Here is a 14,206-nt window from a genome sequence, read left to right as displayed (position 1 = left end):
CTAAGAACTTCGTTTGGACAACTTTAAAGGCGTGTTTAGATGTTCAATGTTTAGATTTTTTTTGCACCCTTAGATTCTAGATTTTCAAATAGTTGTATCTCGGCCAAATATTGTCCTATCCTGACAAACATACATCAGTGTAAAGCTTATTTTTTCAGCTTTCAGATAATGTATCAATCTCAATTAAACATTCTAAGTGTAAGTTACTCCAGAAAATAATTATTCAAACACTGCCGATCAAAAGTTTGTGAAAATGTAAACGTTTGTAAATTTAAATGCTTTTGAAAGAAGTCTCTTCTGCTCACTATGCCTTTTTTCAATACCAACTGTAACACAGTGAAATATGATTAAAATTGAATAATATCTGTATATTAATGTAATAGAATGTAATAATATGTAATAATTGAATTATATTAATATTATACAAACTGCTTTCTATTTTAATATATTTCAAAATAGGGGAAAAAGTATACAATTCCTGTATAATATAAAATTTCTTATTATCTATGTTGAAAACAGTTGTGCTGTTTGATATTTTTATGGAAACGATGGAAAAATTTGGATGCTTTGATGAATGAAATGTTACAAAGAACCACATTTAAGTGTAAAACAGCATTCAGTGTAAAAAAGGACTAAGGAGAGCAATAAACTTACATTGACATTATGCAACATAGTGAACATTTTCTTACATACCTACTATATATACACACAATACAATGATTATTATATGATGCCCCCTAACAACAACAACAACTAAAGTTGTTTTAAACAAAATGTTTATTAAGAATTTGTGTATTCTGAATGTATGTATTTTGCATGCAACATTTAACGTTTTTGTTGAAGTAAACCCATCTGGAGATTACAGAGGATGATTTCAGAAATGTTCCATTTGAACTCCGGAGCACTGATTCTCTATATTTGATGACAGATATCGTAGCAGTCTACTGTTATGAGAATGGATTCAGGAATTTGTCACTGTCTATCGCATTTTTTTCATTATGATGAGTAGAGCTGTATAGTTGTGGATAAATTGAGAATTGCGTTTCTGCGAAGTTTTGTGTCTCAAATAGAGATCATGATTCTTCCATGATCTTCTTTCATTACTGGATGAGTCAGCGTTTTAGAACGAATCTCTTAAATGAATGATTCAATGACAGACAAGACAGAGCAGGTTACTCCTGGTATGAAACAAGGCGTCAGTTTTAAAATGTCATTTTTTAAGAAATTCAAACAAATACCATTTTGTGGCTCTTTAATCTGTAGTGACAGATTGCCTTATTAAATCGTGAACCGACCGTCTTTTATTCTTTACTTAAAGCACGAAAAAACATCATAACATATTTTATTTCAACCGTGGAAAGACATCAATACACGCACATTTTTTAAGCTCAAGTCCATCAAAGTTAATCTATTCTGATCTGTTCTGTCTGATTTGTTTGTCATTGATGTTATGATTGGCCAAATCATCTGTCAATCAAGCTGTGTGTGAAGAGTCAATTGCTTTCAAAAGATGATTTGATCTACACTTTAAAAAATAAAGGTGCTTAAGGTTCTTCACAGTGATGCCATAGAAGAACTATTTTTGGCTCCACAAAGAACCATTCATTCAAAGGTTCTTTAAAGAACCTTTTTAAAATCTGAAGAACCTTCTTTTGTCCCAAAGAACCTTTTGGGCGAATTCCAAATTTTTGCACCCTTCAAGGGCACTTCGGGAAGGGGATGCCATTTGTAGGGACTTTCCAAACGAAAGTGAGCAACTTAATCCCTTCACGAAGGGCCCTTCCAGAAGTCCGTTAGCGAAGGGAACATTCCACGGTCACTTCACAGAATGATGTCCATTTGTGATCATGTGATCTTCAGTTAGGAGCTCTTGCGATGCATTTTAAAGCAAAGTTGGGGTTGATTTCGACTTCACATACAAATGTAAGTAGAATAGGTTGATTAAATTTGTCTTTATTTTAATATACTACAAAATCTTTTTCAGCACTGATAGAAATAAGCAAGTTTAAGCACCTTAGTTTGGAAAAGTTTAATAGTAAATAAGACACATTTAGGCAATATTTAAATAAAATAATAATGATGAGAAGAAATAATTATTTGCAAGGTAACATTTGGTCAGTCACTCCCTTCGCCAAAGGAGTTCCAAACGCTTATACGAGACAGAAATGTCCTACACCCTTAAAAGAACACACTTCAAAAGGCTCTGCCCTTAGAAGGGAATATGGCACAGGGATGCTCAATTCTGTTTGGAATTCGCCCCTTTGTTAAAAAGAAAGGTTCTTCAGATGGTAAAAGTTCTTTATGGAACCATTTAGACAAAAAAAGGTTCTTCTATGGCATCAAAAAGCACCTTTATTTTTAAGAGTGTATTTCGATCGCTACTATAGACATCATATCCGAACTATGACCTTTACTCCCAATATTTCTGTGATAATTTGAATGACTTTTAGAAATAATACTGGGTAGTTATAAATTATAAAGACTGTTTGTGAAGCTGTTTCTTACCTAAACATGATAACTGTCTGCTCTCTGTGTAAGCGGCAGTGCAAACACAGATTCACGAGTTCCCTCTTACAGATAATAAACTGAGTAAAAGGTTGAGCGTATTTGGCGTGCTGTCCGGGAGAGGGCCTCGAGCTCGGTAGCCATTCCCGAGCCCGGGGCTCTCCCCCGCCCAGGGGGAGGGGTCCGAGCTCAGCACTGGCCCGAACCTTATAAGCGCTCCCCAAAGGGCAAGTAATAAATCGCAGGACAGCAGCCGAATAGCCCCCCAAAAAGCTTGGACTTAAGGGATGCTGGACGCTCGTAGTGGGTGTTGATGCATGAATGGAGGTAGGGGAGGAGCTCCTGCGAGCGCTGTTGGGGAGAGTAGGAAAAAACTCCTATGGAGGAGGGGACTGCTGCGGCAGTGGGGAACTGTAAAAGGAGGATGCGGCTCCTGCCGGAGTTGAAGCTGCTGCTGAAATGTGGGGAAGAAGGCTAGAGGCTTCTGCGGAAGCGGGCTCTGCTGTGGCAGAGAAAGGTTGTAAATAGAGACTCCGGCAGGAGCTGGCACTGCGGTACGGGGAAGAGGGCCGGGAGCTTCTGCGGAAGCGGGCTCTGCTGCGGCAGAAAAAGGTTGTAAATAGAGGCTCCGGCAGGAGCTGGCACTGCGGTGCGGGGCAGAGGGTAAGGGGCTTCTGCGGAAGCGGGCTCTGCTGCGGCAGAGAAAGGTTGTAAATATGGGCTCCAGCGGGAGAGAACACTGCTGCGGCAGTGTGGGGAAAAAAGGGGGCTAGGGGCTCCTGCGGGAGCTGGCACTGCGGTACAGGGAAGGGGGCTAGAGGCTTCTGCGGAAGCGGGCTCTGCTGCGGCAGAGAAAGGTTGTAAATATGGGCTCCAGCGGGAGTGAACACTGCTGCGGCAGTGTGGGGAAAAAAGGGGGGTAGGGGCTCCTGCGGGAGCTGGCACTGCGGTGCGGGCTAGAGGCTTCTGCGGAAGCGGGGTCTGCTGCGGCAGAAAAAGGTTGTAAATATGGGCTCCAGCGGGAGTGAACACTGCTGCGGCAGTGTGGGGAAAAAGGGGGCTAGGGGCTCCTGCGGGAGCTGGCACTGCGGTGCAGGGAAGGGGGCTAGAGGCTTCTGCGGAAGCGGGCTCTGCTGCAGCAGAGAAAGGTTGTAAATATGGGCTCCAGCGGGAGTGAACACTGCTGCGGCAGTGTGGGGAAAAAGGGGGCTAGGGGCTCCTGCGGGAGCTGGCACTGCGGTGCGGGGAAGGGGGCTAGAGGCTTCTGCGGAAGCGGGCTCTGCTGCGGCAGAGAAAGGTTATAAATAGATGCTCCGGCGGGGGCAAACACTGCTGCTGCAGAGTCTGAGGGAGGTTAGTGGCTCCTGCGGGAGCTGGCACTGCGGTGCGGGGTACGAAGGAAAGTTTAGGGGATCGAACTAGAGGGGGATGCTGTGGGATGGCTGACGAGGGGTTGTGTTAAATAGTGCGGGTGGATGGGGAATGGACTGAGATAATTGCTTTAGCTTATTAGTGTCTGGTGGGCTTCTTTGATGTGGGAGCGGTCTGATCGAATATAGCTCTTGAAAGCTTCTGATGACCAGCGACCGAGTGTTTGGATTTGCTGCTGGGAGAGGCCTTTTTGGGCTGCTGTTGTTGCTGCGCCGATTCGAAAAGAATGGCTGGAGAAGTTGTCGGCTGGGATGCCAGATAAGAGTAAGACGGACTTAAGGTGCTTCTGAAACCAGAAACGGGTGACAGGACGGTTGGAGTCGTCTGTGAAAAGGGGGTCAGATGGGTTTTTTGATTGAGACTTCCTGATTTGGAGAAAAGCTAGGAGGGTTTGAAAAGGTTGGATGGGCGACTGGAGGTTGAAAATGTAAACGAAGTGGCCTCTCTTGAACTGGTCTGTTTTGCTTTGTTTGATGAAATAGGAAATGGCTTCAATGCCTAATACTGCTAAGTCGGAAATGGTTGGGTGGATGGCTGGGTTGAAGCTAGATGTGAAGGCGAGCTCAGAGCATCTGAGGAAGCCGAAAAAAGCCAGGATAAACATGGCGTCTAGCGTGCGGGCGGTGTGGATGGATTGGTAACCTTTTCGGAGGGTGGAAATGCACTTTGATAGTATTTTCAGCGTTATAGGTTGGCGGGTGTCTGGGCTGTCTGGGAATTGGTAATTTGGGTGGAAGGTGAGCCGTATAGGAGTTTATGGAAGAATTGGATGCCGCTAAGGTATCCTTTAATGGAGCTGACTTGGAGGTTTTTGATGGCGTTAAGATAGGAGATGAAGGAGGTGATGGCTAGCAAGGAGAAGTCGGGAAACGATAGCTTGTAAGCCACGTGAAATGTTTTGAAACATTTCCATGCTGTTAGGTAGGACTGGAGGGTTCTGGGGGAAACGGCTTGGAGAATGGAATTGAGGGAAGCTTCGAGGAGGGGTCTCAGGGGGTGGTTTATGGGAATATCAGCTCTGAATAGGGAGGTACTGGGGTCGGGAGTGGGTCCGCCTCCAGCGCCAATGATCTGAATTTCTGGAAGGAAAAACGAGAAAGAGAGTCAGCTATTTGATTTTTTGACCCAGGAATGTGTTTTGCAGTGATAATGAATTGGTCACAAGCCGAAATCCAAATTAGGCGTCTTAACAAAGGCATTAGGGTAGGAGAATGGGAGCGGCCTTTGTTGACGCATTGCACAGTAGCTTCATTGTCACAATGGACGAGGATGCTGGTGGCAGACCATTCTTTACCCCATAGAGAGGCCGCCACGACTAGAGGATAAAGCTCAAATAGCGCTGAGGATGATAGCTGGAGCGGCAAGTCAGCCAGCTGGGGGGGCCATGTGGATGCGAACCATCGGCCTTGGAAGAAACCACCAAAACCGATGGAGGGGGCGGCATCTGTAAACAGTTGGATATCGATCGGGGAAGAAATCAGGTTATTATAGAAGAAGGATAATCCGTTCCATTGTTTGAGGAAGGATATCCATAGACTGAGCTTGTTGCGGCATGGGTCGGTTAGGAATATTTGGTCTTCTAGGGCGTGGGCGGAAGATGCGAGTGAAAGCAGGTGGGAGATGAAGGGGCGGCCTTGCGGGATGATGCGCATAGCAAAATTTAAATGTCCTAAAACGGACAGAAGCTCGCGCTTGGAACATCCTGGATTGGCTAGGAGACAGAAAGTAACCAGTATGGTTCTATCAATTTTTTCTTTGGGTAGAGAGGCCTGGAATTTCTGGGAATCCAAGTTGATGCCCAAAAATTCGATGGAAGTGCTGGGGCCTAAGGTTTTGTCTTGGGCGAGGGGAATCCAGAGCTCTGAGAAAACCTTTTGGGTGGTCAAAAGATGTGCGGCTGGGACGGAGTCGGGGGACGAGATGATCAAAAAATCGTCTAGGAGATGGACTAAAAACGGTATGCCATAATTGTTGGAAAGAATTCAGCAAATTGCCTCTGACAGCATGTCAAAAATTTTGGGGCTGCTTCTGCAGCCGAAGGTGAGGCGGACGGCAAAGTAATATTTATTCTGCCAGCGGATGCCGAATAGGTGCCCAAAATCTGGGTGGATGGGCATGACTTTAAAGGCGGAGGTGATGTCGACTTTAGCCAGCCAAGCACCATGATCTGCTTTTTTAATCAGGCTAATGGCTTGGTCGATGTCGTGGTAGTGAAGAGAAAATTCGTCTAGCGGGATGAGGCTGTTAATGCTCGGAAACTGGGAATTATGTGGGGACGACAGATCGATTATTAACCGTTTCTTAGCTGAAAATTTCCTAGTAGCTATGCCGATGGGGCTGACCCGAAAAACGCTGAAGGGAGGAATGGAGAAAGGGCCAATCATGAAGTTCGATTCTAATTCTTTTTTAATTAGGAGGTCGACTGATTTGGGTTCTGCGAAAGCCGACTGGAAATTAGGAGTAAGGAGTAAGGAGAGCGGGCTTGGAGGGAAGGAAAAGTGGCTGCTGTTATTGTTTGCGGAGGCATGCTCACGCTTGGGGCGATTCCTGGGACTGATGGCAGAGAGGGGAGGAGGGGAGGGGCGGCGGGCATTGAGGCTTGCGTCATAAGCGGCGGCACGCACGCGCTAGACGCAAACCCTGTAAAGGATGAAGGAGGGAGGAGGGGAGGAATTTCGGGCGCTGGGGCTTGCGTCATAAGCGGCGGCACGCACACGCTAAACGCAAACCCTGTAAAGGATGAAGGAGGGAGGAGGGGAGGAATGGCGGGCGCTGGGGCTTGCGTCATAAGCGGCGGCACGCACATGCTAGACGCAAACCCTGTAAAGGATGAAGGAGGGAGGAGGGGAGGAATGGCGGGCGCTGGGGCTTGCGTCGTAAGCGGCGGCACGCACGCGCTAGACGCAAACCCTTTAAAGGATGAAGGAGGGAGGAGGGGAGGAATGGCGGGCGCTGGGGTTTGCGCCGTTTGTGGAGGGATACTTGCGCCGGAGTGGGATGGCGGCGCTGCCGGCCATGGGAAGAAAAGGGGAGTGTGGTGAGGCTCAGGCTGTAGCGCTCGGCGGCTTGAAGAAGCCGTGGAGTTGTGATTGCGGCCGTGGGTGGCGTGCTGGCATTCGGCTGAACGCAGAAGGGGGCGGGGGCTGGCGGCCTCGGCGACCGGGGCGCGGCCTAGACTCGCTGACGGTCTGCTGGCGAGCCCTGGCCGGGAACTCGTCCCTGCGAGACTGGCGGCTTGATCTGGCCGATCGTAGGGAGTAGAGCGGTGCCCGCTCGTTCTGTTTGCCTTGGATGGAGGGGTAAAGCTGGAGGATTCGCCTGGTCGGAGCGAAGCGTGCAGCTCGAGGAGGTCCGCTTTAGAAGCACGGCGCGGGAAGATGACGCCGGCGCTAGCGAGCGCTTGCCTCAGACCCGCGACGGTCCATTTCCCTGTGGCTGGGGCGGAAGAGAGGGCTGAAGGGCTGGGGAAGGTGGTGGACGCCTGGAGGGTGCCGGTGATGGCGTAGATTGGCGTCGACGGGTATGAGCGGCGGCGGCGCGAGAAGGCCTGCGGCCCCGTGATGCAGCCACAAGCTCAGTTGGAGGAACCTGCGGGGCGGTGGTGACTTGAGTTGCGGGGACTGGTCCCTCTTCGAAGTCGTTATCCTCTGGGTAGAGGTCGATCTCAGACATGCTTGCGGTGGTTGGCTGAGCCATAGCGTTAACAAGACAAGAGATGGTGAAGGTAGGAATGTTGTGATATTTATAGGGATTTCCTGGGTTGATTGGATACGGAGAGTAATTGCTGAGGGGGAATCAGCCGTGTTAATTATCTGTGCGAGCTCCTCCCGAAATTTGTTTAAAAACATCACTTTGAATGTTCCGGTAAGACTTTTACAAAGGTTTAATAGACACAGGGAATAGTTGTCATTTAGAAATGAGATTGCGTGGGTGTTTGAATCGAGCTTGTGATCTTTTACAATTAATCATGCAGCTCTAATGATAAGCTTCAGGAATACTGCAAGTATAATAATTATAAGTGGCTTTGTGATTTTTGGAATAGGTGCTAAAAACACAATATTACAACCTCAACATTTCCTTCAATATCACTATGATAAACTGAATCCCTAATTCAGTATGAGAGAGAAAAATAGTAGCAGATGAATTGGAATCTACAGGAGACATAGCAATATTACTTTGTTTTGGTTTGGTTTGGTTTGGTCTGTTTTGAGAGCTGGTTATGATTATTACCCGGGTTTATTGTCCTGTGTGGAAGTTTTCTGGCGCTTCTGTTGTGGTGTTTACAGTGTTTACTGAGGGCCAGAGTTCTCAGTGGACAGTGAGAATATTTGTTTTTTTGAGCGTGACTCACCATGACACTTGAAACCTGGTTCAACTTGGCATTTTTTTGAGCAGCCGTCTCCATCTAAGAGATTCCCGTCATCACAATCCTCACTCCTGTGGGGGAGAGAGAGAGAGAGCGTAGTGCCAAGGGTTACAGTTAGGAAATATGTGGAAGGTCCTTGGCCATGCTTCAAAACACAAAAGACTCAAACAAATACTCAAAAATATGAAACATTCCTTAAAAATGACTAAAGCACATAACATGCAAAGCCTCTGACGAACCCTATAAGTTTTATACTGACCCCTGTAGTGTGCCATCACCACAGAAATGTTCTCCATGAGTGTAAACCAGGCCTGGGGAAAGTTCACTGAACAAACCATCCGATTCCACCTGGATCCTGTACAGGTACTGAACGTCCCTCCGCACATCACTAAGCACACAAACATTTTCAGAACAAAATTATCATAGTTAAGCGAAAAGCAAGCAGAGAGAGCATTAAGAATTTAAAGTGAATGATGGAATGATGTATTAGTGGTGGGGATTTTTTTTCAGTGACTTTTTCTACAGGTCAGTAATCAAATGATTCATTCAACCATTGTGTTCAAAAACACTGAGTGAAATTTGACCATCTTTATGAGCGAGTCACTGTATTATTCCTTCAAACAATTTGTCAAAACACTGTTCAAAAACACTGCATCATTCAGGAACAAAACACCACTACTGTGTGTAGCGGTTCTGCTGTGGCTTTGTTTGAAACTATTTTTGTTGCAGCAACAAAAACAAAGTAACTACTCCATATAAACTTCCATGTTGATTGAAATCTTATATAAAAACTATTTTATACTATCTAAATAAACCTATAGATTAACAAGCAAACAAATAAAGTGTAGTAAATTAAATGCAAGTAGTTACATTGATTATATTGACTGTGAATATACTAGAGAAAGCAATATTATGGATGGAGGACTCTTCTATCTATGAATTTGTTACAAACACACAGTTTTTCACATCACAGAACTGGTTTAGAGTGAACTACTTGTGGATTATTGTGATGTTTTTGTCAATTGTTTGAACTCTTATTCTGACGGCACCCATTTACTGCTTTATTTGGTGAACTACACTCTTAAAAATAAAGGTGCTTCAAAAGGTTCTTGACAGTGATGCCATAGAAGAACCATTTTTGGTTCCACAAAGAACCATTCAGTCACAGGTTCTTTAAAGAACCATCTCCTTCTTACCTTTTTATAAATGTTATAATGTTAAAGGTTCTTTATGGAACCATTTAGACAAAAAGGTTCTTCTATGACATAACGAAGCACCTTTATTTTTAAGAGTGTATTCCTTTGAAAGCGCTTATAAACCATACTAAAGAATCACAGAGGTGCCTATATTGAGCACAATGGCTCAAATGCACAATATGAATCTAAAATATGCAGCAGAAATACTTGATCTAGGCTGTATTTATTTCCCAGGGTGATCTCAAGTCTAACCTTGTTAAAAATGGAAATGACCTTTTATTGTTGAGGGTATCACTGCATGTCACACTGTGATGTACCTCGGGGGAATCGATCTGATCTGATTGAATGACCCTATAAAAAGAGTCTCGCCATGATTGCCAAGGCTTGTTTGATTTCAGTCATTTTCCGGCCGGGGGTAAAAGGATGCCTAGCTAACTGTGCATCATCTACTTTCTCCGGCGGGTCTTATTTCTCAACAAATTGCCCTTATTAATTATGGATTACTTCCAGGGACAGAGAAGGGGAGAGAGACTACTTAAAGCTATTGTTCTGAGGTCGCAAAGGGAGATCCAATGAAGGATTCTGTGCAAGTGATAAGATAAAGTCATATTTCTTTCTTCGTAGCACAGCCAGTTATAGAGAAAGGCGGTGACCTACAGCACAAGACCTCCTCCGGTGAGGTATAACATGTTTTATTTGGCAATTGCACACTAGAATAGCCATTAGACCCATGAAACCTTCATCTAGGTGACTAAGGAGAACATAACACACTTGAGCTTAAACGCATCAAATATCTGTATAACCTCAGAGGTTTTGACCTTCTTCCTGTATCCAACTATGTAAAGCATTTAATGAAAAACATCATCTGAAAAGTAACATTTAAAGCATTTTTTACAGTATAACAAGTAATTAATTGAATAGAATAAGAAAATTCTTATGTTTGGCAGCAAAAGTGCAAAAATGTAGCATTGCATTTCTACCAAAGTTTTCTTTTACCAAAGTGAAATGCCAAAAAATAATTTCAATTTATGGAAAATAAAAGTTCATCACTTACAGCAAAACAATATTTAGGCCCTGAGTAACTAACCCCTATTGAATGTGTGTATATTAATGTGTATGTATGCATATGTATGTGTGCATGTATGAATGTATTAATTTATTTATTTATGTTTGTTGTTCTTTTTAAATTTTCTGATCATCAAAAATATATTAAATATATCAAACAAAAATGTTACTTTAAATTTATTTATTTATTTATTTATTTATTTATTTATTTATTTGAGAAAAAGGGGACAATACATATTAATGAACATTTTCACAAATGTAAATATGTCAGATTATAGCCTTAGGCTAATTTCCATCTGCAGACCCCCTGTTACTAAAATTAAATTTAGTAACAGTAACATTTAACTATGATACTGTTTTACTGTATTTGTGATCAAATAGATGCAGTTTTAGTGAGCATTTATTTATGTTGTAGTTGTTGTTGTTGTTATTTTTTAAGTTACCAATCAACAAAAATACATGAATACATTAAAGTAAGAAAAAAGTATGTTAAATTAAATTTAGTAATTAATTAATATTTAACTATGATTTACTGTATTTTTGATCAAATAAATACAGTCTTGTGAGAATTGATTTATTTATTTAGTTTTTTTTTTGGTTTCTAATCATCAGAAATATCTTAAATATATTAAACAAAAAAAATTATGTTAAATTAAATTTAGTAATAAAGTAATATTTAACTGTGATACTGTTTTACTGTATTTTTGGTCAAATAAATGCAGTGAACATTTATTTATTTATTTTTTATTTTTTTTTAAGTTTCTAATCATCAGAAATATATTAAATATATTAAACAAAAAAATTTACTTTAAATAAAATTTAGTAATAAAGTAATATTTACCCACAATAACGTATGACTGTATTTTTTAGCAAATAAATATTTTAGTTATCATTTCTTTACTTATTTATGTTTTCTTTTTAACATTTCCAATATGCAGAAATAAATTAAATATATTAAACAAAAAAGTTATTTTAAATGAAATTTAATAATAAAGGAATATTTAACTATGATACTGTTTTACTGTTTTTTCAATCAAATAAATGCATTAGTGAAAATGTATTTATTTATTTGTTCATTTATCTGTTCTATTTCTTTATTTATTCCTTTATTTATATTTATTTGTTTATTTTTTGCACACTGTCTTAGCGAGCCTTTATTTATTTATTTATGTTGTTCTTTTTCAAGTTTCCAATCATCAGAAATAATTTAAATATATTTAAAAAAGTATGTTAAATTAAATTTTGCAATAAAGTAACATTTAACTTTGATACTGTTTTACTGTATCTTTGATCAAAAAAAGTCTTAGTGAGAATTTATTTATTTATTTTCTTTTTAAAGTTTCTTATCATCAGAAATAAATTAAATATGTGACCCTGGACCACAAAACCAGTCATAAGGTTAAATTTTACAAAACTGAGATGTATACATCATATGAAAGCTCGATAAATAAGCTTTCTATTGATGTATGGTTTGTTAGGACAGGACAATATTTGGCCGAGATACATCTATTTGAAAATCAGGAATCTGAGGGTGCAAAAAAATCAAAATACTGAGAAAATCACCTTTAAAGTTGTCCAAATTAAGTTCTTAACAATGCATATTACTAATCAAAAATTACATTTTGATATATTTACAGTAGGAATATTACAAAAAAATCTTCATGGAACATGATCTTTACTTAATTTCCTAATGATTTTTGGCATAAAAGAAAAATCAATAATTTTGACCCATGCAATGTATTTTTGGCTATTGCTACAAATATACCCCAGCGACTTAAGACTGGTTTTGTGGTCCAGGGTCACATATATTAAACAATTTTTTTCCTTTAAATAAATTTAGCAATAAAGGAATATTTACCTATGATTCTGTTTTACTGTATTTTTGATCCAATAAATGCAGTCTTAGTGAAAATGTATTTATTTATTTATTTATTTATTTATTTATGTTATGTTGTTGTTCTTTTTAAAGTTTATAATAATCAGAAATATATTAAATATATTAAACATAAAAGTTACTTTAAATTAAATTTAGCAAAGTAATATTTAACTATGATGCTGCCCTTAATGTTGGCAAACTCCATAACCCTCATATAAAATGCATAGAAAATAAAACAGCTCATATAATATTTAGTACAGGTCCTCCTAAGGTTAACGATCAACATTTTCTGAAGGTTAAGCAGCAGTTTGTTACCTTACCCATTTCATACAAAGTGCTTTGTTTTTGCTGCAGACCTCACGGTGGCACTGTAGCCTACTTTCCCACAAAACCATCCTCACTTCCACTCCCTTTTTCCCCTCTTCTCGTTGTCACTCTTTTGTCTCTCATGTCAAATGACAGGTCTCTCACTTACTGCACACTAACTTCATCAAGCACACAAACTCCCTTCAGCGAGACATTGGAAACAATTTCAGAGCAGCTACAAACAGCCACGGGTGTTTACTGTTTCTACGGGTAAAGCGGTCACATTTGGTTTATATTCCAGGGTTTCATTGTACCACTCTCACTCTCTCTCTGTCTGTGGCTCCCTCTCTACCTCTCTCTCTCAGATCCAATCCGTCTTTCTTTCCTTTCCCTATCCACATAGCTCAATTCCCAGTAGAGTTTCCATCTTTCTGAGCTTACAGGACTTGTGGAAGGAACGTTTCTGGATATGTTACATTCTCTGATCCACACTATTAATCTCTGGACATTTTGACCTATTGCAAGTACTTGAACAACAATCCAGTGCCCGTTGATGAATTTGTATTGGAACAAGCAGAATAAAATGTGACAGGAACCGAACAGAAATTGGCTATGCGCTGATACTTGTAAAATTAATGGCTAACGAAATGACAACGTCAAATCCATGATATTGTTATTCTTATTATTGTGTTGGCTGTGGAAATGATTTTTTCAGGCATTCCTTCGAAAAACCATTGCACAATACTTGAATAGTGATATACTGAAGATACAATTCGGTGACAGTTTTAGAAACACAACATATCCAGCATTTATATTTAATCCACCCTAAAATAATACTCCCAGAAATGCTGTAAATCAACTAGAAACACAATAAAAACATGACAGATACATTATTATTTGAAAGCGCTTGACAGTATTACTAATGACTCGCCAATTGCAAATAAATATTTCAAAATGTAGTCTTTCACAAAGTGTCTACATTCAAAATAAAGTGCTATTGTTAATCATACACAGACCCATGTTCTTACCTGTCAGTGTATGTGGGCTGCTTTATGATGATGGGACTCCGGTCCTGACCGATTGGTGGCTCTCTGAGCACTCTGTAGAGAAGCGGGCGGCAGCCGGAGCAGAGAGGATTCTGGGGTCGGGAGGTCAGCAAAACAGCATCGATCTCAAGCTTCTTATCGAAGGTGGAGATTTTAACGGCCTTGACCTTCTTACTAGTATGTAAATGGAGGGTCAAAGGAATGTCACAGAAAGCATGCTGAGGACCTGTGTGAACCATCTCGCCATTCTCCGTTATGAACGCGATATTAGCAATTGCCTTTTGGTCTGTGGAAAAAAACAGAAGAATTCATTTATATAAAACACAAATACACTATTGTTCATAAATGTGGGGTGATTTTTTTAATATGTCCGAAGACTTTGAAGCTCACTAAAGAGTCCGAAATCCTCATCCGA

General features: G+C 41.0%; 1 protein-coding gene across 1 annotated transcript in view; it reads right to left on the bottom strand.

Moving 5' to 3' along the window:
• The window catches only part of pappa2 (pappalysin 2), a 58,490-nt gene that overhangs the window by 18,346 nt on the left and 25,938 nt on the right, over nucleotides 1-14,206 (bottom strand). Inside the window, exons 8-10 of the mRNA XM_073849390.1 lie at nucleotides 13,774-14,077; nucleotides 8,562-8,690; nucleotides 8,288-8,373 (exon numbers count right to left, since the gene is read on the bottom strand). Coding sequence (XP_073705491.1) covers nucleotides 8,288-8,373; nucleotides 8,562-8,690; nucleotides 13,774-14,077 — 519 coding nt within the window. The remainder of the gene's footprint in view (nucleotides 1-8,287; nucleotides 8,374-8,561; nucleotides 8,691-13,773; nucleotides 14,078-14,206) is intronic.

Source organism: Garra rufa, chromosome 10 (genome assembly GCF_049309525.1).
Source record: "Garra rufa chromosome 10, GarRuf1.0, whole genome shotgun sequence".
In the NCBI taxonomy this organism is placed as follows: Eukaryota; Metazoa; Chordata; class Actinopteri; order Cypriniformes; family Cyprinidae; genus Garra; species Garra rufa.
This window is presented reverse-complemented; position numbering and strand designations above follow the sequence as displayed.